The 24,394-nt window shown below is 35.6% G+C and overlaps 1 protein-coding gene across 50 annotated transcripts in view; it reads right to left on the reverse strand.

Annotated features, from left to right (window-relative positions):
• The window catches only part of nedd4l (NEDD4 like E3 ubiquitin protein ligase), a 152,491-nt gene that overhangs the window by 57,199 nt on the left and 70,898 nt on the right, over positions 1–24,394 (reverse strand). For 14 of the 50 annotated variants that reach the window (XR_015520013.1, XR_015520012.1, XM_087300874.1 and 11 more), the window contains exons 6-10: positions 13,427–13,477; positions 7,627–7,688; positions 4,947–5,049; positions 1,057–1,217; positions 724–859 (exon numbers count right to left, since the gene is read on the reverse strand). Coding sequence is in view for 47 of the 50 variants with exons in the window: in XM_087300874.1 (XP_087157000.1) it covers positions 724–859; positions 1,057–1,217; positions 4,947–5,049; positions 7,627–7,688; positions 13,427–13,477 (513 nt within the window). In the remaining 3 variants the exon portion in view is untranslated. Of the gene's footprint in view, positions 1–723; positions 860–1,056; positions 1,218–4,946; positions 5,050–7,626; positions 7,689–13,426; positions 13,478–13,948; positions 14,000–18,808; positions 20,202–24,394 lie in introns of those variants that run through there. The other 36 variants (XR_015520011.1, XM_087300870.1, XM_087300869.1 and 33 more) reach the window with 4 other exon arrangements.

Raw genomic sequence — 24,394 nt, forward strand, 5'->3', positions numbered from 1 at the left:
AGGTACTGCAAAGAGGAATGGGTAAAAATTCCCAAAGACAGATGTGCCAAGGTTGTGGGATCATATTCAAAAAGACTTGAGGCTGTAATTGCTGCCAAAGGTGCATCATCAAAGTATTGCACAAAGGCTGTGAATACTTCTGTACATGTGATTTTTCAGTTTTGTTTTTTTTTTATAATTTTTTTTTTAATTGACATTTACATTTCATGTTGTCATTATGGGGTATTGTGTGTAGAATTATGATGATATAAATTAATCCATTTTGGAATAAGGCTGTAACATAAAAAATGTGGAAAAAGTGAAGCCCTATAAATAATTTCTAGATTCACTGTACTTAATAACATAAACAAACACTGAACACAAACAAATATTAATGAAAATTTTAATAAATTTAATGGAAGTTAATGAAAAAAGTTGTTTATATTTACTCACACTCCACTAATTTCACAGCATGAATTTGGATTTTAAAAATGCATTAGTAAATGTTGAATTATGATCAATAAATACTGTACACATATTGTTCATTATTAGTTGTAAAGTATTACATTAACTAGTGAAACCTTATTGTAAAGTGTGACCAAATATATATATATATATATATATATATATATATATATATATATATATATATATATATATATATATATATATATATATATATATATATATTCTGCTTTATTTAATTATGATGATGTTATCTGGCTTCAGAGTTGAAATACTAACGTCGTCTATGTCCCTGATGTCCAGCTGCTCATTTTCCAGGTCTTCGCTAATGTGCCGTCGAGAGCGGAAAACTCTGTGGGCTTCCTGGTTAATCTGCCGCAATTGATTATCATTTTCCGTTTCTGAAACCACATCCCTAAAGCACAGACGGGGAGAACAAAATACATAGTTCGGCACATATCAGTCTGGTAATGTTGACCAAAAATCATAATGAATTCAACATTAACATGTCCTTTGGTGAATGAATCCACGAGAAACCGCTTTATACATCACAAATAGGAGATTTAGCTCATGTGTCATGCTTTTTGATGAATGGAGAATGGGGTCACATACACACTGCTGGGCCTCTTCCACTGTGTGGTGCGGTTGTTGTGGTTCACATAGTACGTCCGTCCTAGGTTATCCACTTTCTCTTCCCAGCCCGGAGGAAGAGGAGGCAGGAGCTGCTGAGGTCTCTGAGATCCTGGATCTGTGGAGTCTGTCACTTCCCAACCCTAAAAAAAAAAAGAAAGAAATACAAGTTGACATAATAAGAGTAAGAATTGGGGAAGCATGTCGTCAAAATAATTTCCATATTAGTAAGATATTTGCTGTTTATTTATTCTCAAAATATACATATTCATAAAAAAATTACAATTTGAAAAATACAAGTTGAAAGGAATGGAAAAAGAGTAGGAAAGTAAGGGCTGGTCGACAGAAAGTTAGAGACATTAGTATAGGAGTAGGGACAAATACTCACTAATAACTAGTGGCTTATTATTTGCCAATTATTAAGATATTAGCTGTTTATTAATACTTAAAAAGTCCATATTCATAAAAAGAAATAGAAGTTGAAAGGAATAAGAGTGAGAAATGGGGGAGCTGATCTTCAAAAAGTTAGAGACTTTAGTATTGAGTAGGGACTAGTAATCACTATTAACTAATGGCCTATTACTTGCCTATTATTAAGATATTAGCTGTTTATTAATATTTAAAAGATACATATTCATATACATATTCATAAAAATAGAGAAATACAAGTTAAAAGGAATAAGAGTAAGAAAGTAAGGGCTGGTTATCAAAACGCTAGAGACTTTAGTATAGGAGTAAAGAACTGTACTCATTGTTAACTAGTGGCTTATTGTTTGACTATTATTAAGACATTAGCTGTTTATTAATACTTAAAAAGGACATATTCAGGTACATAATCATAAAAAAGTAATGGTAACACTTCAGAATAACTATCCTTTATAACTAGCTAATAGATCATTAATAAACTGTTAGTTAATAAGTTACAAATGACCTGTTAATTAAAAGTTAATAGTTTGTTAATTATTTATAACTATGCCTTATAGATTTCCAATAGATAAATTGCAAGCTGTTAGTTAACAAGTTATAAATGACTTGTTAACTGTATTTTAGGGATTTATAACTATACCCAGGGCTGCTTGATTTTGGGAAAAATCATAATCACGATTATTTTGGTCATAATTGTAATCACGATTATTCCAAACGATTATTAGTTGAAGTCAAAATTATTAGTACTCCTGAGAATTTTTTAAAAATAAATATTTCCCAAATGATGTTTAACATAGCAAGGAATAACAGTTTTTCCTCTAATATTTTTTTTTCTGGAGAAAGCCTTATTTGTTTTGGCTAGAATAAAAGCAAATTTAAATATTTTGAAACCTCTTTTAAGGTCAATATTATTAGCCCCTTTAGGCAATATATATATTTGATTGTCTGCAGAAGAAACTACTGTTATATAATGACTTGCCTAATTACCTTAATTAAGCTTTTGAATTACACTTTGAATTTGAATGTTTGTATTTAAAAAAAAATCTACTAAAATATTATGAGCTGTCATCATAGCAAAGATAAAATTAATCGGTTATTAGAAATGAATGATTAAAACTATTAGGTTCAGAAATCTTCTTTCCATTAAACAGAAATTGGGGGGAAAAGGTTGCTAATATTCAGGAGGGCTAATAATTCGGACTTCAACTGCATATACTATTTTCCTCCCTGCAAAGGAAAGTGAAATAAATACAATAGAATAAAAATATGAAACAAACTGTGCTTTTAGCATCTTCACCAAAAGAAAAAAACTTTAGCTACAAAAGTCTTCAGTCAAGAGCAGAGAGGGATTTTCTCATTGTTTTATTAATCATGATAAAACAGGCGCAGCTGTGCTCTGTCACTTTAATGGTTTCGCTTTCACGTGTCTTTTGATCCTCCTCAACTCGTTTGTTTATTACTAAATGAGGGTTAATATGAATAATCACTAAACACCGCGTTTTGACACCTATTTGAACATTAAAGTGCTCACGTTAATGACTTTAGATGTGTGTGCTCTCTGCTCGTCACAATGTGCGAATGAGACCAAGTGTAGACCGCATGCTTCTGACTGTTTGCGCACCGCACACACAAAAGCATGCGGTCTTTCGTGCTTTTAAGAGCAACAAGTGAGGACAACTGGACAGGGGGCGGTAAATAATGGAATAATCGTTTATCTCGATTAATAGTTTTTTATAATCGTTAGAAGTCATAATGGAAATCGAATTTTCGATTAATTGCACAGCCCTAAATATGCCTAAAAAATTAGTAATATATCTTGAATAAAAAATGAGAGAAATACAAGTTGAAAGGAATAAGAGTAAAAAAAACTAAGGGCTGGTCGACAAAAAGTTTGAGACTTTAGGAGTAGGGACCATTAATCACTATTAACTATAAGTGAGTATATATTAAGTTATTATAGGCTTATTATTAGGTTATTGGTCGTTTAATAATACTTAAAAAGTACTTATTCATATACATATTTATAAAAAAATGTAAGAAATACAAGTTAAAAGGAATAAGACAAAGAAAAGGTGGAGCTGATCGTCAAAAAGTAAAGACTTTAGGACAGGAGTAAAAACCAGTACTCACTATTAACTTATAGCGTATTATTATTTGTATATAATTAAAATATTAGCTGTTTATTAATACTTAAAACCAACATATTTATGAAAAAAATAAGAGATATACAAGTTGAAAGGAATAGGAGTAAGAAAGTAAGGGCTGGTCAACAAAAAGTTAGAGACTTTAGAACATATTCATATACATGATCCTATTCCACATGCCTAATCCTTCCCAATACTACCTGGTAATCACAAAAGTTCAAATTTTATTTCCAAAACGGTTTATAGTAGCAAAAAAGAGAACTTGCTGAACAACTTTTAAAGAAAAAGTTGATCCAAAGCTTTGTGAGTTTTCTTTTGCTGTGGAAACAACAGAAAAATATGAATACATTTTGAGTAATGCTGAAAAAGGGTAGCCATTGACAAAAAATATATATTACAGATGTCAATGGCTAACATTTTCCAATATTCTTCACAATATCCTTATTCAGATGGGTTTGGAACAAGTTGAGGGTGTGCAAATAAGAAGAGAATTTTACTTTTAGTTTGAACTGTCCCTTTAAATGTGCATTTTAAATGCAACTGATGAAATGCTGTCCTCTTATCAATTTTAAAGTGTTATGATTAGTATTACAGCTGCGACGACAGAAAACTCTCCTCTAGCAGAAAGAAAAATAATAAACATCCAGCTGAAAATTGAACAGTGGGAATGAAGTCAGAGAACAGGAAGCTAGAAAGTTAAAGGAAGGAAATGCCAGACTGTCAAAACGGTTCAAGCCAAAGTGGCATACTTTGAAGGAAAAAATGCCAAGTACAGTAGTCTGAGGGGATAAAGAGACACTAAAATCACTGAAGGCAAGAGAAAAAAGATGTTTAAGCATGTCTCAAATTAATTTTATTTATCTAATTATTTATTGGACTAAATTTATGGAGCAAAATTTCATGACCTCAGAAAATGTTGTAGTATGAATATTCGAACATACAATTAAAGCATCTCTGTTATAAAAAAAAAAAGTATTATTCTGTTATACACATCATTTTTTAAAATCAACATTAAAAAGTTTAATTAAAAGTAAGCTTTTAAAAAGTGTAGAAAGAAAGGACACATTTTTAAATATTACGCTTTTGGCAAACCAATGATTATTTGTAGTGTATTACTATAGTGTTGTGTAGTATTTATTCTAAGTTTGCTGATGATTTAGTGTGTAAACCTGAATGTACACATATTACTTCTAAAAACATTCTTAGAGCAATATTAAGATCTGATTTACAAAATTAGACATTTTACAATATGATCTACGGTATTAATAAAAAAAAATGAGTGTGTGGATGGATATACTTCACCTCAGCCTCCTCTCTCATTTCACCGCTTTCCTCCTCATGTCCTCCATTCTTTGGCAGGTAGGCCATCTTGAGCCTCAGGTAACCTTTCACCCGAGATTTATGACTAAAGGACAAAGCATAAAAATGTGTTTTAACAACACAGCCATTGTTGTGTTCATTCATTCATTTATTAATTTTCAGCTTAGTCCCTTTATTAATCTGGGGTCACTACAGCGGAATGAACTGCCAACTTATCCAGCATATGTTTTACGCAGCGGATGCCGAATTCACCTATACCACATGTCTTTGGACTTGTGAGGGAAAACGGAGCACCCAGAGGAAACCCACGTGAAGACAGGGAGAACATGCAAACTCCACACAGAAATCCCAACTGACCCAGCCAAGGCTTGAACCAGCAAAATTCTAGCTGTGAGGTGAACGTGCTACCCACTGTGCAGCCCATAACAGTATAAAGTAACAGAAATAAAATACTCAAATGTACGATAAAGCTGTATAGTCTTCATTGTGCAAACAATTAAATAGAATGAATCTTTGTCCACAAATGTACAGCCGACATGCTTTAAACTGAATTCAATTCAATTCAGCTTTATTTGTATAGCGCTTTTACAATGTAGATTGTGTCAAAGCAGCTTCACATAACTCGCTTAAAATGATTACACAGGCCTAAAAACACATGCAATTAATTCACTTTCACTTTATTATGGTTCAACTGAAAGGACTCCAAAATTACCATGTGTTGTACCTGGTCAACTATATCTTGACTTGTACAGCGGTTTGACTATTGCATATGCACACATTGCAATATCGATGCTTAAACGATATTTTGTGCAGCCCTAATTACAATCAAAAGCAGAAACAGAAGGTGACATCGCCAAATACTGGCCTGGCATATGTAATGCATCATTTTTGGCCTTTTAAAGATTTGTAAAAACTTGGATTATTCTGAAAATGCTGTCATGCAGACGTGTTTTTTTTTTAAACAGAAAGGAAAGGTCATAGTCATATAAATGTGGCTTAAGTCAGTCTGTCAACAGTGTTGATGGCCTCTTATCAGTATGTCATTACAAAGGTATCTTCTTTGTATGATTAAAATGTTGAAAAATTCCACTTAATGACCACCATAGTGTCACTAATTACAATATCACGTTTCTGAATTCTACAGTTATCCACTTATATTAAACAGAATTTCACAATAAACAATGGTTTGAAAATTTTTGTATATTTTGAGAGCCATAATGTCTAACTTACAAACACAAAACAAAAAAAAGGAAGAAAACAAAAATTTAGAATCACTCTATTATAGTTAAGTATATAGTAAAGTGGTACATCAATGAGTATATTAAAATACAGTCTGTAATACATTTATATTGTCTTTTTTTATTTGCTTTATTTACTTTTCGTGAATACATTCACCGGCCACTTTATTAGGTACACCTCACCAGTACAGAGTTGGACCCACTTTTGCCTTCAGAATACTTAATTCTTCGTAGCATAAATTCAACAAGGTTCTAGGAATATTCTTCAGAGATTTTAGTCCATGTGGACATGACAGCATCCCGCAGTTGCTGCAGATTTGTCGGCTGCACATCCATGATGATCTCTAGTCTCGTTCCACCACATCCCAAAGGTGCTCTATTGGATTGAGATTTGGTGATTGTGGACGCCATTAGAGTACAGTGAACTCATTGTCATGTTCAAGAGATCAGTCTGAGATGATTAGCGCCTTACAATACGTTTTCCTGCTTGAAGTAGCCATTAGGAGATGGGTACACTGTGGTCATAAAGTAATGGACATGGCCAGCAACAACACTTAGGTAGGCTGTGATCTTCTGCTGCTATAGCCCATCCGACTCAAGGTTGGACGTGTTGTGCATTTAGAGATGCTCTACTGCATACCTCAGTTGTTGCGAGCGGTTGTTTGAGTTACTGTTGTCTTTCTATCAGCTCAAACCAGTCTGGCCGTTCTCCTTTGACCTCTGGCATCAACAGGGGTTGCACTCACAGAACTGCTGCTCACTGGATATTTTCTCTTTTTCGGGCTATTCTCAGTAAATCCTAGATATGGTGGTGTGTGAAAATCCCAGTAGATCAGCAGTTTCTGAAATACTAAATACCAACAACCATGCCAAGTTCAAAGTAATTTAAATCACCTTTCTCACCCATCTGATGCTCGGTTTAAACTGCAGCAGATCATCTTGACCATGTCTATATGCCTAAATGCATTGAGTTGCTGCCATGTGATTGGCAGATTAGACATTTGCATCAAGCAGTTGGACAGGTGCACCTAATAAAGTGACCAGTGAGATATGTAGATATATATGGATATATATACCCTTTTTATTTAATTTCTTTCTTTCTTTCAATGCCATGGTTGTGGTAGAGAAGGGGTAATGTACTGCTTTAAACACTTATTGTAAAAACTGTAAAAAATAAATGTAAACAAAATACAGTCAGTGTTCATTCAAAATCTTTGTAACTATCGCCACATTAAAATGATTCACTAGTGTTAGTGTGAGAGTTGCACATTTAGTTCTGAAAGCACAGACTGTCAAATCGTTTATGTGCTGTATTGTATCAAATTATCAAAAAAGGTCAAAGAGCAAAACCAGCACATCAAACTGCAACCAAATATATCCTCTGATGTTCCTGAACAGCAGTTGTGAAGTCTGCAAGCACTGACCTTCTTGGACGCAGGAGAAAGTCTTTAAACGTGTATGGACGCTCCATGGCAGGGTCTTCAGTCTAGACATCAACAAAAACAGCAGAAACATGCATTAAATAAGGGCTAATCTCAGCGCATTCAAATATAACAGCCCCAGCTTGGTTTTGGAAGGTGGAGAACGGGAGATGTAAACCCTTGGGTGACGTCCAGCTTTCTTACATAACACCGATCTCCCGTTACATTTAAACTGCCCACAGGTTGGATATTCACGGCCGGTCATTAGTGGCTGAGATCTGATGGAAATTGATGGAATTGGCACCTCTGCTTGTGCCCGAAACCAAAACTATGTGAGGAAAGATTGGAGGCCCAGAAGGAAAACTAGAGGCATTTTCCTTTTTGGCAAGCTTGGATTAAACTGAAGGTGAAAATGCGTTCAGACAGACTCAAATCTGCAAGGTGGCTTTATCGAACGTCAAAACACTCCACTGCTTTGTTTAGATTTTAGTAACTATAACTTTGACTTTTTATTCAGTTCGTGGTCTGATTTTATTTGTAACAAACTATGATATCGCCTTGCTTTTTACTACAAAGACGTCATTTTCGACCATAAGTAACATAGTAAATAATGTAAACAATAGGTCTGCGGATGAAATGATGACATAAACAAATAAATAACCACCCATAATTCAACACTATTGTGTCGGGGGACTAAATGTGTTCGATGGCATGTTTTCCTGAGGACTCTTTCAAAATAATCCCTGATGTACAGCAATGAATGCATGTGTGTCTTGTTATTACAATGATATTTACTCCATATCTAATAAGCATTTCCTGTACAACTTGCACAAATTTAGCAAATACATTCTTTATAAGCTTCCCATTGAAAAACAACTAGCTACAATGGTTGCTTGAGGGTTGTAGCTTTAGACTGATGTGGTTTGTCATGATTACTCGTGTTCTTTTTGATGTAATCTATTCGTAAACATTGAAATGTGCAAAAACAGCAAACAGCACCCTACTGCGTCTATGTTCTGAAAACGAGTCAGAGGAAACAAATAGTTACTAGCCCTCCTGAATTATTAGCCCCTGTGTATATCCCCCCTGGTATCCATCTCTCCCTCAATGTCAGAGGCATTTTCTCAAAAATGACCATCCCAAACTAAAACACTAACAGTTGTTGAATATTTTGGTCTACATTCACAGTTCGTGTAGAGTTTATAATGCTCAAAATGAAAAACGTTATAGATGCTTAAGTAGCGTAAAAAAAACTGCACCGCACTGAACATTTTATTATTTCATAAATAAACATATGAAAGTGATCCTTTAGGAATTTTTTTTTTAGATTCAAAGGAGGGCTAATCATTTTGACTGTATCCATCTAAACTAAACGCATCTGATCCAAGTATATGAAACCACTTTTAAATATTCAGCAATACAAGACGGCAGAAAAGGAGAGCGTGGTCTGGACTGCAACCACGCAGCAGTGAAGAGTAGATATGTAGGCGGCCACAAGGAAAACAGACCAGACTTTGTGTGTGTGTGTGTGTGTCTCTCTAAATATGCAATCCAGCAAAGAAACTGCACTTAGCCACTGGAAACGGTTTAAGCAAAAACAAGAGTTCTTCCATTCCAAATGTTTTTCCTAAAAGTCTGCTGTGGGGAAACTATCTCTTGCTCAAACGTTTATTGGAACAAAATATCATACTGAAAAGCCATTATTTTATAGAGCACAAAGCTTGCCAAGCATTATCTTCTTTAAGACAGAGTGCCATTTGGATCATTTTGAAGCAATATGGTATGGTATAAGAAGCTGTGCAGAATCATGAATGTAGTAAGTTACTCGTTTAGTAATCTTTAAACATTTTACATTTAGTCATTTTTTTTTTACTAACATTTAATGTTTAAGAAACAGATTTTAGAATATATAGGCCATATAAAACAAAGACAAGCTAAAACGATTAGCCATCCTGTGAAATTGCAATTATTTTAATATAAAAGTGCTGGGTAACAGATTATTTTATTAAACATTAACATACAATATATATTTTTAAACTTAAAACAGACATAATATTTTATATACATAATATTTTACTAGTTATTTTGTAGTATTCAGCTTTAACATGCAATGTAAAGGCTTATCCTGGTTAATAATGTTAATAGGCAAGTTATTGGACAACAGTGGTGTGTCCTGAAGCCAATCAAAACAAATTCTTAAGTGGGATAATAATAATGATAATACTTGGTGATTCATAAAATGACAATAAACATTAACAGACCTTTTGTTTTGCATTGTAAGACCTCAGTGTGTCGTCAGAAGCCACGGGTATTAACTTCGTTTTGCCTGTATGTTTTTTTTGACTCATAATGAGTCAAAAAACACATACAGGCAAAACAAAACTAATACCTGTGGCTCCTGAAGACACACTAAGGTCTTACGATGCAAAATAAAAGGCCTGTGAAAGAAACTGAACATTATTTTCCATAATATTATCATTAATCCACAGCCTCAGCAAACATTCCTGAACTTGTCCACAACTGTTTTATTTTTATAGCTGATATGTTTAAGACCCTCAAAGTGCCTGTAGTCATTGACTTTTGTTTTGTTAATCACAAACTAACATATGATTACAGATTTTTGGGATGAATGCAATTTTTTACTAATACTTTAAATATTCAATAAAAAATATGTACATAAATAAAATAAAAATAAAAAAAATCAAATGCTCGTATTTAGTTAAAGGCAAAACTATTTGCCCTCCTGTGAAATTGTAATTCTTTTTCAAATATTTCCCAAGTGCTGTTTAACAGATGAAGGAAAATTTTACAGTATTTCCTACCATATTTTTTCTTCTCGAGAAAGGACTATATTTTTTTAGTTTAGCTGGAAAAAAAGCAGTTATTGAAAAATTTTAAGCAAAAAAAAAAAAATAAATATAAAAATAAATAAATAAATAAAGATAAATATTATTAGCCTCTTTTAGATTATTTTTTAGGATTGACTAGAGAACCACTGTTGTCCAATAAACTGCAATAAATAAAACAATAAATAAAAGTTAAGCTTTCTAACATTATTAGTTAACATTATTAACCTAGTTAAGTCTTTAAAGTGCACTTTAAGAATTTTAAGTAATTTAATCTGGCAAATTAACTAGTAAATATTTTGTACTGTCATCATATCATCAGTAAAAATATATATAAAAACTTTTACGTTATATAAGAGTATTATAAAATGCATTGAAAAATGTTTTCGTAACCCAACAATTGGGAAACATTTAAAGGAATTACAATATCAATACTGTAAATTTTGCATTCTACTATATAACATTAAAATGAATAAGGATAATCCTAATAATGGAACTATAGATCTAAACAAATTCCACAATTATGTAGTGGAAGAAAATACACAATCTAAATAGAACCAACTGTAATCTTATTTGACATCATTTCAAATATTTGGACATAAATAGAACGCTGGACTTACCAAACATTATTACGCAGTATAGCATAGTGGTACAGGCTAAACTGGGCCACCCTGAAAGACTGTCCCATTTTTGGCAGGGTGTTTTTTATAGTTGGGATACCCCTGTCAGAAACAGCCTGTGTGTTTACATTCCAAGCAATTCCCTTTCCACTCCGTACAGGGATATGAAGTCCAACATTGGGCTTAATTACCATCATGTGACTCTCAATAACTTCCATGTTCTATTCTTTCAGCCCACTGCTGTTTGTTAATGACACCAAAATAGCAAACTATATTACTACAGTTGAAGGCAAAAGTATTAGCCCACCAGTGTAATGTTTAAAGGGGACTCACTATGCCCCTTTTTACAAGATAAAATAAGTAAAATAAGTCTCTGATGTCCCTAGAGTGTATATGTGAAGTTTCAGCTCAAAATAAAGCACAAATAATATTTTATAACTCTTTGAAATATGCGCTTGGGGTTTAGATCTAAATTGTGCCGTTTTGGTGACTGTTGCATTAAATTCAAATGAGATTGTAATCCCAACCCTCTTTTCAAAAGAAGGCAGAGCTACAAACATCTATCTGTCTGTCTGTCTGTCTGTCCGTCCGTCCGTCCGTCCGTCCGTCCGTCCGTCTGTCTATCTATCTATCTATCTATCTATCTATCTATCTATCTATCTATCTATCTATCTATCTATCTATCTATCTATCTATCTACCCATCAATCCATCCATCCATCCATCCATCCATCTATAAAGCTATCTGTCTGTCTATACATCCAACCGTCCACCCATACTTCCAACTATCCTTCCAGCCATCTATCTTCCACCCACTCATCAATAAAGCGATCTGAGTGTCCTTCAATCCATCCATCCCTTCATTCTTCTATCATTTACCTTTCCATCCAGCCATTCATCTGTCTCTCCTTCCTTCCTTCCACCCATCAATCCATCTGTCTTTCCTTCCTTTCATCCATCCATCTCTCCTTCCTTCCTTCCTTCCTTCCTTCCAACCAACCATTCATTTGTCCTCTCCTTCCTTCTATCCATCCATCCATCCATCCATCCATCCATCCATCTATCTTTCCAAAAATCCATCTATCTTCCACCCACTTATCAATAAAGCTATCTGTCTGTCCTTCAGTCCATCCATCCATTCTTCTATCATTTATCTTTCCATCCAGCCATCAATCTGTCTTCCCTTCCTTCCTTCTTTCCACCAATCAATCCATCTATCTGTCTGTCTTTCCTTCCTTTCATCCAAGCGTCTCTCCTTCCTTCCTTCTTTTTATCCATCAATCCATCTGTCAGATGTCCTTCCTTCTATCAATCTGTTTCTTTCTTTTCATCATCCATCTCTCCTTCCTTCCGTTCATCCAACCATCCATCAATCAGTCTTTCCTTCCTTCTTTCCTTCCATACGTCCATCCAACCATCTATCTGTCTGTCTCCTCTTCCTTTCTTACATCCAACCTTCCATCCATCAAACCATCCATCTATCTCTCCTTCCATCAATATATCCTTCCATTCGTCCTTTCTATCTGTCCATCCATCCATCCATCCATCCATATATCCATCCATCCTTTCTATCTGTCTATCTATCTTTACAATCATTAAGTAAAGGGGTTCCAAAAATTAGGGTTTAGATATCTATCAAAGATACAGTGTGAAAAACTAATGGCAGACGGTTGCTTCTGGCTCAGGGCTGTCTATTCTAATGAGGAAGAGATTGTCACTTATGGGTGGGGCTTTCCTCCTCTGATGACAAGTACAAAGTGAGAATGTCAATCAAAGTGTTATAAAGTGTGATTATAAAAAATAGAATTAATTAATTTTAACCATTAGAAGCTATTATTCACACATTGTTGAAACGGAACGGTGTTAAAATCCCTTATAAATGTGATTTTTGCATAATAGGCCCCCTTTAAATGGGCAAAATATAGGATATATAAATAGGATATATATATTTTTTACAAATGAAGCATGAGCAAACATTGCTTTGCATCTTATAAACACTACCAAGCCTTAAAATACACTCTGGACCACCCCTTTAAAGTGCTATTTATAGACTTAACTAGGTTATTAAGTTAACTAGGCAAGTTATTGTATACCAGACGTTTGTTCTATACCCAATAATAAAATAATATTAATATTGACCTTTGGAATAGCTTTAAATATATTTAAAAAACTACTTTTATTTCAGCCAAATAAAAAGAAATAAGACTTTTTCTAGGGGGAAAAATGTATTGGAAACACTGTGAAAATATCCTTGATCTGTTAAATGAGAAATACTTGAAAATAATACAAAGAGCTGCAGTAATAATTTAGCTTTTATCTGTACTTGACACAAGCTTACCGGTAAGTGTGTAAGAGGCACGTCCACCTGCCCCAGGAAGTCATCTCTGGTCTGGATATGAAAGAGAAAAAAACAAGAGAGAGAGCAAGAGGTAGTTATGATAATAATAATCATATAAATGAGAGAAGATGTGGATGTAAATCAGCAGCAGGACTTGGCAAGGAAAAACCACAAAGATGAGGATAATAAACACACACACACACACACACACCTGTATAACCCAAGAAGTATGAATGAACGTGTCTGTATAAATAAAGGAAGAGAGCGAAAAAGCTGGAAATACAGTAATAAGGGGAGTGTTAATTTCACTTTAAATAGGGAAAAATAAAAACCTGACAACCAACCCAGTGAGGAGCAGCAGATGGGCTATGAGTGAGGGTCAAAGTCAGAAGGAGTGTATTAATGTATTACTGCCAATCACAAGCCTTCAATCCATCCACCAATTCCGAAAAAAAAAGCCAAACTGTGAGATTGTCAGCTGTGATTGTCAGGTAGTTGGGTCATGGTTGACCAGTGGATTACCTGACCATTGTTGAAATGACCGTTCTTGGGCCGATCAAGACCAATGTGAGCCTGTGTGTGGAATAAACTTATTAAGACAACAAGGACGAGTACATACAGCCAATCTGGGGTGCACAAGGTTTAGGCCTCGGAATAAGTGAATGCGGTAGTTATGAATATGCTTCATATTGAAGATGACATTAATGCAACACTGTGAATTAAGTTAGTACAAGAACTATATTTGGAATAACATTGTTCGATACAAACGGAGCCGTTAGAAATGAACACACTCCAAAAGTAAGAGTTTAATCTGAGTTTTTTGGTAAGCTTAAACAAGCAAACAGAAAATCATTTGACATATAAAACTATTAATGAACAGAGAAAAAATATATAGTATAACAATTAATAAAACAAAAAAAATTATCAACCGAATAAAAATAAATAAAACAACATTAAAACTATTTTAAATATTAAGTAAAAATGATTTTTTAAATATTAAAAAAAAAATTGGTTTACTTTGGTTTAACAACTAAACCAAAAGGTAAAACATATTCAAATAAAAAGTGATAAAATACAATAAAATTGAGATTTGTAATATAAAGTACAATAAAAGTAAAAAAAAATCTAAATAAACATAAAAGTACAATAAATAAAACTAAGTAAAAATAAAAATAAATGTAAAAATAAAAATACAAAATAAAAGTAAAATAAAATAATAAAAATAAAAAGTTAAATAAATAAAATTGAGAAAAAACTAAATAAAATTCTGTACACATTTAAGTAAATTTTAAATTATAAATCATAATAAAGTATAATAAAATTGAGATTAATAATATAAAGTAAAATAAAAGTTTAAGAAATAAAATAAACAAAAGTAAAATAAATGTAAAAAATAAGTAAAATGAACTAACAAATGGATATAAATTGAAGAAAAACTAAATAAAAATTAAAGTCAAAATATTAAAAAAAAGATGACAACATAATAAAGCATAATCAAATTTAGATTAATTAAAGTAAAACAAAAAGTAAAAAATAAACAACAAAAGTTAAAAAAAAAACTAAAATGAAGAAAAAAGTCAAACAAAATAAAAATAAAATAAATACTAAAATAAATTTAAAGTAAAATAAAAGTAAGGTAAAGTGAAGTAAAGTGACGTAAAAGTAAAAGTTAGCCTCAAAACAAAAGAATTGGTACAGTTTATTGTCAATAACGTTTTATTGTGGAAAGGTTAAGTACGAGTCACTATTTTTGATGGTGAGTAAACAACAGGACCACAAATACATTTTCAATCCCCTCCTCATCATGGAAAACACACCATGTCTAAGACATTACTCTGAATAAATGTTAAGGAGTTGAGTCAAATGGGGTTACAGCCACCAAGAGCAATTGTGAATCACAAACAGAAGCTAAATTCATTAACCCAAAAGGTACGAAGGAATGACCTAGAAAGCTCCACCAGGGATTTGAGTCTTAAAGGTCACGCTGTTGAAGAATTGCATCCCTTGTGTCTTGGCAAAAGCTCTAGTCGCTAAGGAAACTATTTTCCTATCCTATAGCAATAAACGTGATACTCTGAAGAAGTAAAAATGATTTAACTGATCACTTTAAACTTCGCAGCGACTTCGAGAGCATTAAGATATCATGTCTTTATATGACCTTGAAAGCACTTTTTCCCACACATTGGTCTGAGTGTTAAAAATAAGCATTTGCTTAGTCATCGTCCAGAACGGAGCTGAGTTAGCAGACGACTCAAGCCGTTAAATAGGCCGAAAAAGCACAGAAACTCAAAACAAGCAGAAATCAAGACAGCAGGGAAGTTAGAACCAAGAGGCCATGTTTAAAAAGAGACACAAACAAAATGAACCAAACAACAAATCAAAAGGAAGGAAAACAGAAAAAAGAAGCGTATTACTTTGTAAGCTTCAGAGGTCACATAGTTGGACTGCAAAGGTCAGGGTCAGGGGTTATGAAAATAGGACTTGAGGGGAAAAACTTCCGACAACTGAGCCGCAACATGAAGAGATGCTAAAATAAACCTGGAAGTAAGCTAAAATAAGTCTGGAGCCCCCATATATTTAGATGCAGTGCTCCAGTCCGACAACAATAACAAGGTACCACAGCAATTGGAAATGCTGACATAGCTTGACTCTTTCATGTATCCTCAATTTCAAAATCTCTCACTGTTCTTTTCTTACTTGTTAGCACAGGTTTTTTTTTAAACCACTAAATCCTGAGTTCTGGAAGAAAGCTGCCACAGCAGACTTGAGCAAGATTTGCCCCCACATCCCCTCATCATGCTTACTAAAACCCGTGTTTGGAACAGTTCAATTTTTAATTCTATTCAGCTGATCTCCAGTTCTGGCAGGAGCACTTTAAGCTTAGCTTAGCATATATCTTTAAATCTAAAAGATTGTTTGCATTGTGCCTAAAAATTCGTAGAGTTTCTCTTCTTTAGTTACATGTGTGCTAGGGGATAAAGGCAAATTTTGCAAGCAGCTATGGTATACTGCACCAAAGTTCCTTGATTATTACATTGCAATTGAATTATAAGTTTTAGGAACAACAAATAATAACTTTACTTCGAGTTGATCATTAATTTTATAAGTGGCTTATATGAAAGGCAAAGTCCGCTAGATTATGCTTATTTTACCAAAATTAAATCATGCTTTGAGGTTTAATTATTTAATTAGGACAGTAAGGTCTGACTTTGCTTAGACAAAAGTCTTTTCACTGAACAGAAATAATGTACAGTATAGAATATAAAGTTATGGTGCAGTGGAAAAAGAATTAATATAGTGTATGACTTCCATGAGCTGGGACAACTGCATCCATGCATCTTTGCAATGGCTCAAATAACTTGCTAATAAAGTCATCTGGAATGGCTAGGAAAGTGTTCCTGCAGGACTCCCAGAGTTTACCAAGATTCTATGGATTCATCTCCATGTTACCCTAGACATGCTCAATGTTCATGTCTGGTGACTCGGCTGGCCAATCCTGGAGCCCCTTGACCTTCTTTGCTTTCAGGAACTTCGATGTGGAGGCTGAAGCATGAGACGGAGTGCTATCCTGCTAAAGAATTTGCCACAAATGTCTTGATACCACAGCCTTTTAATGTTGCCATCCACTCTGCAGCTCTTGCACGCCCCCATACTGAATGTAACCCCAAACCATGATTTTTCCTACACCAAACTTGATGGATTTCTATAAGAATCTTGGGCCCATCCAGGTTCCAATAAGTGTTCTGCAGTTTATGTGTTGAAAAAAATCAATTTTCAATTTTCCAAATGATCAACTAGAAGACAAGTTATTATTCTTTACTCTTACAACTGGGATTGAGAACAATTTTCAGGTAGTGTATTTCCCAGCTATATCAACCTAGAAACAACATCTTTAAGCAAAGCTAAAAGCGCTCCTGCCAGACCTGGAGATTGCCGAATAACTCAAACATGGTAAAGCTCAACTGTTTATGTCAAAGAGACTTGTAAAATGAGCCTATTTCCAAAAAAAAGTGCCCCTTTAATCTGAGAGCACTGGCAAGTCTACTGGAAATCCATGCTTCCCACAAGGGGATGGATGCAATGGACGATCTCCGAAATGTGATATGGTTATGTGAAAGCTATTGTTTTCTGCTAATCATCTTGTTAAAATCAAATATTAACAGAACTGTATTGTATTCTGTATTGTTTGTAAACAAGAACTCCACAGGTTATGATGTATTACAAGACTTATCTTTAGAGATAATCCAGCATCAACAAAGACTTGCTTGAGGCGTTCATAAGAGCAGTCATGACAGCATGAAGTAAACAGATCTGCGCGAGAGCGGTTCACTTCAGTTGATGAACTCTGCTGCTGGAACATTTAGCTTCTTGACTGACTCATTTCCAGTAAAGCCTTTTCAGCAGGTACTGGAAATACATATGCTGCCACAGAAGCTGAAGGTATGCGTGTGACAGTGCTGATTTCGACATTGGAATATTCTAAAATGTGGACGTCTTAGAGATTCCAGAACTTTCGAATGCAAACCTGAACTTCTGTAAAGGATAGATACTAGTTCTAGTACTAGTAACAACTGGTGACAAATTGACAAATCCCACACACTTACAGATTGTCAGCACTACTCTGAGTCACTGAAAGGAGTTTCAAAGCCTGTAAAAAAACTCAACTTCTAGGGAGTGACAAAAAGTGGCAAATATGAGGAAAAAGCTAGTGCTTAAAAGAATAGTTTAGAGAGAAATAGAAATCAGAAAGTTCTGATGAAAGAAATTCATAAAAGTTTGGAACCACTTAAGGGTTGGGAAATTAAAAGCTTTGAGATACCAAGAACAGCAGCATGTGTAACCATATATTAGACCTTAATCACCACAGAACAGCTGTCACAAGAGATGAACGGTAACCCAGTCCAAAGGAGAAAGGCTGCTTTCAAAACCAACAACAACACTTGACACGGGACTAAAGATAGAACAGGCTCCTCTTCAAGAGAGGGGGAAAAAGACAAGTGGCCACTATGAATGAAGTTCAGTCTGAAAATGCTTCCAGTCCCCATACATTTCCACTTCTTGGGTTTGTATGCTTGTTAGGAAACCATAGACAGTGCGGTTACGTCTTGCTCCTGGCCCCTATTTTCATGGAATTTTCACTTCCCAGAATGTGGGTTGTGAATAAGTCATTTCTGAACCCACCTCCTCTTTCTACTGAAAATCCAGCTACCTATTTTTTTATATGCTTTTCCTATTCTCCAGCCACTTACAAATTATTAAAACACACTTAAAGCTTTCTACACCCTACAGCATAGTTTGAGCAACTAAATAACTGCTTGTTAATAAAACTATGCACTTCACGGTCAGATTAAATATTACTTAACTTTAGACACTCAGCAGTACCTGTGGATTGCTGCAGGTAGGCGCCTTTCCAATGCTAATTTTCCTTTCGAGGATGGGACTGTGCTCGCCGCCCTGGCTGAAATAAATCTTAAACTTCGGTTGTTGGGAATTCTGTTCCTTCCTAATTTTGAAAGTGCAACCTTGAGCACCATTCTCAATAAAATCACTCTCCGTTTCCATTTCTGAGATAGGAGCATGAAGGTTTGGCATTGATCCAAGGCGTGAAGGAGCTCCTCTAGGCTGCAATGGCTGTGACGTGCTCCGCTCAAGTCGAATCCTGGGGTACCGCACCAAGCGGGAACCTTTAGAACCTGTTATGCCTAAATCACTCACGTCAGGCTGAGAGGTAGAGCTTGGTTGCCGTCCTTGGTCCTTTTGGAGCTGAAAAATTAGTCTTTGTGCACCAGGACCTCTGTCTGAGCATTGCTGGACAGACCAATTGTGCCCATTGTGCCCATCCTCGCTATATGGCATGATCCTGAACTGCTGGACATCCGAGCCATCTGCAGATCTTCTTCTAATACAGACACCTCCAATAGTGATCCCTTGAGGATTTCCATGGGTATAACCATTTTGACCATCACATGGCCGGACACAAAAGACTTGCCTCTTAGGTTCAGTATCTTTTTGAGTTCGTTCCACATTTTGGCAGGATTTGTAGTAGGTTGGAGGTGGAGGTAAGGGCAGACTTTCACCAGGTTCAGTGTATGGTGGAGCTGGATCCTGGGGGTACGCTGGAGGTGGATCAAAGGGTAATGCATCTTCATGAGGGGCAGTTGTGCGTTGAAGAGATATTTGAACAGAGGTGCTCTTGGTTGTCCGTGACTCAGCTTGACCCTGGAGCTGTGGGATGAACATGGAAGAGCTTCGCTTTAGAGAGGCGTCCGAACCAACAACTGTGCCTGGTTCTGGACTTTCTGCATGTCCTCCGTTACGTGGTTGTGCATGGACCATCATGGCTCCTGTACTGCTGTAGCTTCTGTCACCTTCCTCCTCCACTGTCCCATTTAGCTCTTCCAACTCTGGAGCAGTGTTACTGCGACCAGATCCAAAATACAACCGAAGCCGGTGAGACATTCTCCTGTCCGCCCCGATCTGTCTCTGTCCAGCCTTTGCTGGATCTGTCTCACCCACTGTTTAGTGTGTCTGTTCCCCTTTTGCTCTTGCTCTCTCTGTCTTGCTCATCCACCCTCTTTCTCTCTCTTTCCCTTACTCACAGACAGAGGCTGCGTTTCGTTTCACAGCTACCAGTGAAGCTCTGCCAGGGAGCTTAAAAGTTCAACCCACAAGCTTTAGAGAGAGAAGAGAGAGCGTGCAAGAAAAAGCTAGAAAGAACCAGGGATAGGAAAATGAAAAAAAAAGAAACTACCCCATGTGTCAAACTGTTCAAGCTGCAGTCTGATAGCGACAAACAGCAGAAATAGCCCAAGTGGCAAGCTACATTCCAGGCATGATTGGATAAGGACGCCTGGTGCTCTTGAAAGCAAAGGTGAGGGTAGGGTGGCCGAAGTCATGTGATCCAGTAGGCACCCACCCCCACTTCTCGGATAGACCCAAACAGCACTCTCTCAGCTGCTACTGATCTGTCAGAAGGAACTAGACCGCCTGGGGTGGGATGAGAAAGAGAGGGATCACAGCTGACTCAGAAAACACTCTCCACAAGCTCATAATTCTTCGTGCTCATCCCACACACAGGGCACACTGGGCCAAGCCAAGTTGGGACATGGTGCTGTGCACATCTCAAACTGGTAAAGTAAGAATTTAGTCTTACTTATGCCTATATACTTATATACATATAAAACACAAATCAAAGCACGAAGAACTTCATCAATCAGACAAATATGGGTAAACAGAAGAGTTATTAGAGGTCTACCACTATCGTTACAGACATTCTCTAGCAGGAAATATCCAGGAAAAGCTGGAAAAACATTGCAGCTTTTTATGTTGGGGCCTCTGTACAGACATGCAATATTTCTCAAGCTTCTTAAGGGTTGGCATGGCTGAAATGTTCCGTCTGCATTAAAGAAAAACACTTAAGGGAAGTTTTAGACCACAAGACAGTCACTCTCTTTCAACACAATAACAATGATTTAGGATGCAGCCCGGGGCAAAGTCTTGAGAGCAGTTGAAGAAAAAAAAATCTACAATCAAGACCACTTCTAAACTAAGTCAACAAAGCAATTTAACTTTGTGAAGCTTAAAAACCACCTCAAATTTTTTCATTGGGGGAAATCCTTAAAGTGACAGGAAATCAGACTAATAACATACAGCTATTACTGCAAATAATACATTGTTCACAAAGTCTGTGTGGGCTGAATAAAACCCATGTGTTTTTTTTTTTATCACAAACACAATCTGCCAAATCAGAATCTTTGTATCAGTATCTAAAACCCTTTGCTCACAGGTATGAGAATATCACATTTGACACAGACTGCTGACAGCCTGAGCAACTTGCTAAAGCCAATGTTAAAATCCAGAGAGAGCATACAACACTGTCTGTATTCAAATTCGATGAGACACTTCATACACCCTGTTTTGTCAAAGGAGAAATAGAGGGCAAAGGCAACTTAATTCAAAGGAGTATGAAATACTGCATGTATAAAAGAAAACAACAACATCCATGCAATTTAAATTAGACAATGAGTGTTAAACAATTTAATGAACATTTTAGGTGGATATTCTGACTTTTTATACGATTTTCAGCTATTAGATGATAAAATAAGTCTTCTTGTACACATCAACACCATTAGAACTGTGTCTTTTCAGCAACACCAGCCTACCCTAAACCATGAAGTCAGTGCAGCATCTTATTGGATGGAGTGAGCGAGACAGACTGCGACTGAAAGAAAGGCCTTGATTGTGAGAGTGTGGGTGCTTTCTAAAGGGGGCATTGTTTTGGAGGGCACACAAGCCCTGCAGTGGGTGAGCTGCGGACAAAGAACGGAGACATCATGCCGTAAGCATTAGTTTCACAGTGCCAAGCATTCTGGGAATTACGACAGAGGGCTTCCACAGCGCAACCTACAAAAACAACGACTTTCCAAAGCATTTATTTTGCATGCATTTCTTAAAAACCAAAACATTAATAACCTAAATAGTATAAACATTGGATTGAATAAAGGCAAACTGGTGATTTGACCTGACTGGGTTTTCAAAAAGCACATTCGCTCACCCACACGTCTCTGGAGTGGTTGAGTTTCTCCATGGCGGCAATTTTCAGATAAATGCAATCTACAAAAACTGCTTTGAAGAATTGTGCAAATTATTTGTTTTATTTAATGCCATGTTGGCAACAATATCCATTTCCATTGCAAAAAAACATTACATTGATAAATATACAATAAAAACCCCAAAACAAATAAACAATTTAAGATTTTAACGTTATATGATATGATAAAAAGTCAAATCTTTTCCTGGTTCATTTTTTTAATCCATTTTCTTCATTCATTTATTCATTTTCTTTTCGGCTTAGCCCTTTTAAAAATCAGGGGTCACCACAGCGGAATGAACCACAAACTTATCCAGCATATGTTTTACTCACCGGATGCCCTTCTAGCCGCAACCCATCACTGGGAAACACTCTTGGACACTCATACACTACGGCCAATTTAGCTTATTCAATACACCTATGCCACGTCTTGGGGAAACTGGAGCACCTGGAGAAAACCCAACACGAACACTGAAAGAACATGCACACTCCAAACAGAAATGCCAACTAACCCAGCCGGGGCTCAAACCAGCGACCTTCCTGCTGTGAGGCGATTGTGCTACCCACTGCGCCACCGTGACATCTCCTTCTTGTTCAGAACCTAATAAATATGAACTCATCAGCACTGGAATTTGGGAACCACCATGCTGTGAATTCATTACAACTAGCTGTTAAGCGATTTAAAAATACAAAAAAAATTGCACAGAAGAATGTGGAATGACAAGGCCGCTCACATGCAAAAATACTATAGTAATTTGTAGTAAATGCTTCAGTCTACTAAACCATAATACAGTAAAGTGTATTATACTGCATACAGTATATACTTTGGTAATGAAGGCTCCTTCATACTGTAGTATTAACAATATAATACTCTAGATTTTTTTACTACAGTAAACTATAGTATTGTAGTATAGAGATGTAACTGAAATTTTTATTTATGAATAAAGTGACAAAAATTATTACATTTTTGTTAAAACTACCTAAAATGTTCAAAAACACGTCTCACACACTTATTGCACTAAGATTTGTATCTTAAAATGAAAAAACATCAACTAAAATGTGTTTCTACAGATAATTTAAGGCGTTTATTGTTAAACCTTCACTTCGAAAACTCCTTCACAGGGATCCATGTTTAACTTATCTTTAATAATATTGCATAAGACTGCTTTAAAAGCCAAAAATGGGTTGTGAGATTTGTCTGACTGGTATTATGATTTGAATTTTCAGCTCCGTATACTCAATAGTGTGCAGGACACACTTTAATGAAATGAATACAACTTACTTTACCTATATAATGTCTATATAAACATGCATTTACTTAGCAGCCTTTTGCAATTGCAATTAGGTAATGTTACGGGATTTACAGTTAAAATCATGATTTTAATGATAATGAAAATCTGAAACAGCAATATTAACCGTCAGTTCATGGTGGTTCAAAGCTGAAAGCAGTACTCATGACAACACTATTGTACGATAACATACAGTTGAGGTCAGAATTATTAGCCTTCGTGAATTATTAGCCCCCTCTACATTTTTTTCTAATTTCTGTTTAACAAAAATATTTTTTTTCAACACATTTCTAAACATAATAATTTTAATAACTTAGTTCTAATAACAGATTATTAGAGAGTTCCGGGAGTTTTCCGGGAGATAGCAAAATACGGGAGATGAGCGGGAGATGGGTCTGAAATACGAGAGACTCCTGGGAAAAACGGGAGTGTTGGCAGGTATGATTTGGAAAATATTAGACTAGTTTTGACTTCAACTGTACATAGGTAATTTGTTTATACTGTATTACAATATATGTTGCATTAGAGAATTACCACAGATTAATTCACTATAATAGGATTTAAAAACACAGCAGTGTTTATCCTATAGTATTTTTTTAAATGGGCACTCTTGCTGAAAAAGCAAGATTGTAAGAAACGGAGAAACTAAGAAATCAGCCAATAGGAATGAGTAGAGTACTAATGAGAAGAAACTAAAGAGATAACTACAGGACAAAAATAGACCAAGAGAGCATGTACGCGAGAAAGCGTGAAAATCCTTCATTATATCTGTATCTAACCAGCGGGACACCATACGTGCACTCCCTCTCAGACATATAAGGAAAACCCTCAGATTCTGCTCAGCTCTGCATTGGATCTCAGCCAAAACCTTCTCACACGAGAGACAACAACCCTTTCCCTGTGGACTGTAACAACTCGTGCACAAACACAATAAGAGCATTCCTGTTCACTGCCTCCAAACCGAAAGCTATACTTACTTACAATGACTGACAATCATCATCTGTACTTGAGATCCTCAACGACAAAATGCAGTCAGTGTTTCTGCAAAACTGTCTACATAAGAATATATGAGTATATAATAAAGCTTGG

Source organism: Danio rerio, chromosome 21, assembly GCF_052040795.2.
Source record: "Danio rerio strain M-AB ecotype USA chromosome 21, GRCz13ab, whole genome shotgun sequence".
Classification (NCBI taxonomy): Eukaryota; Metazoa; Chordata; class Actinopteri; order Cypriniformes; family Danionidae; genus Danio; species Danio rerio.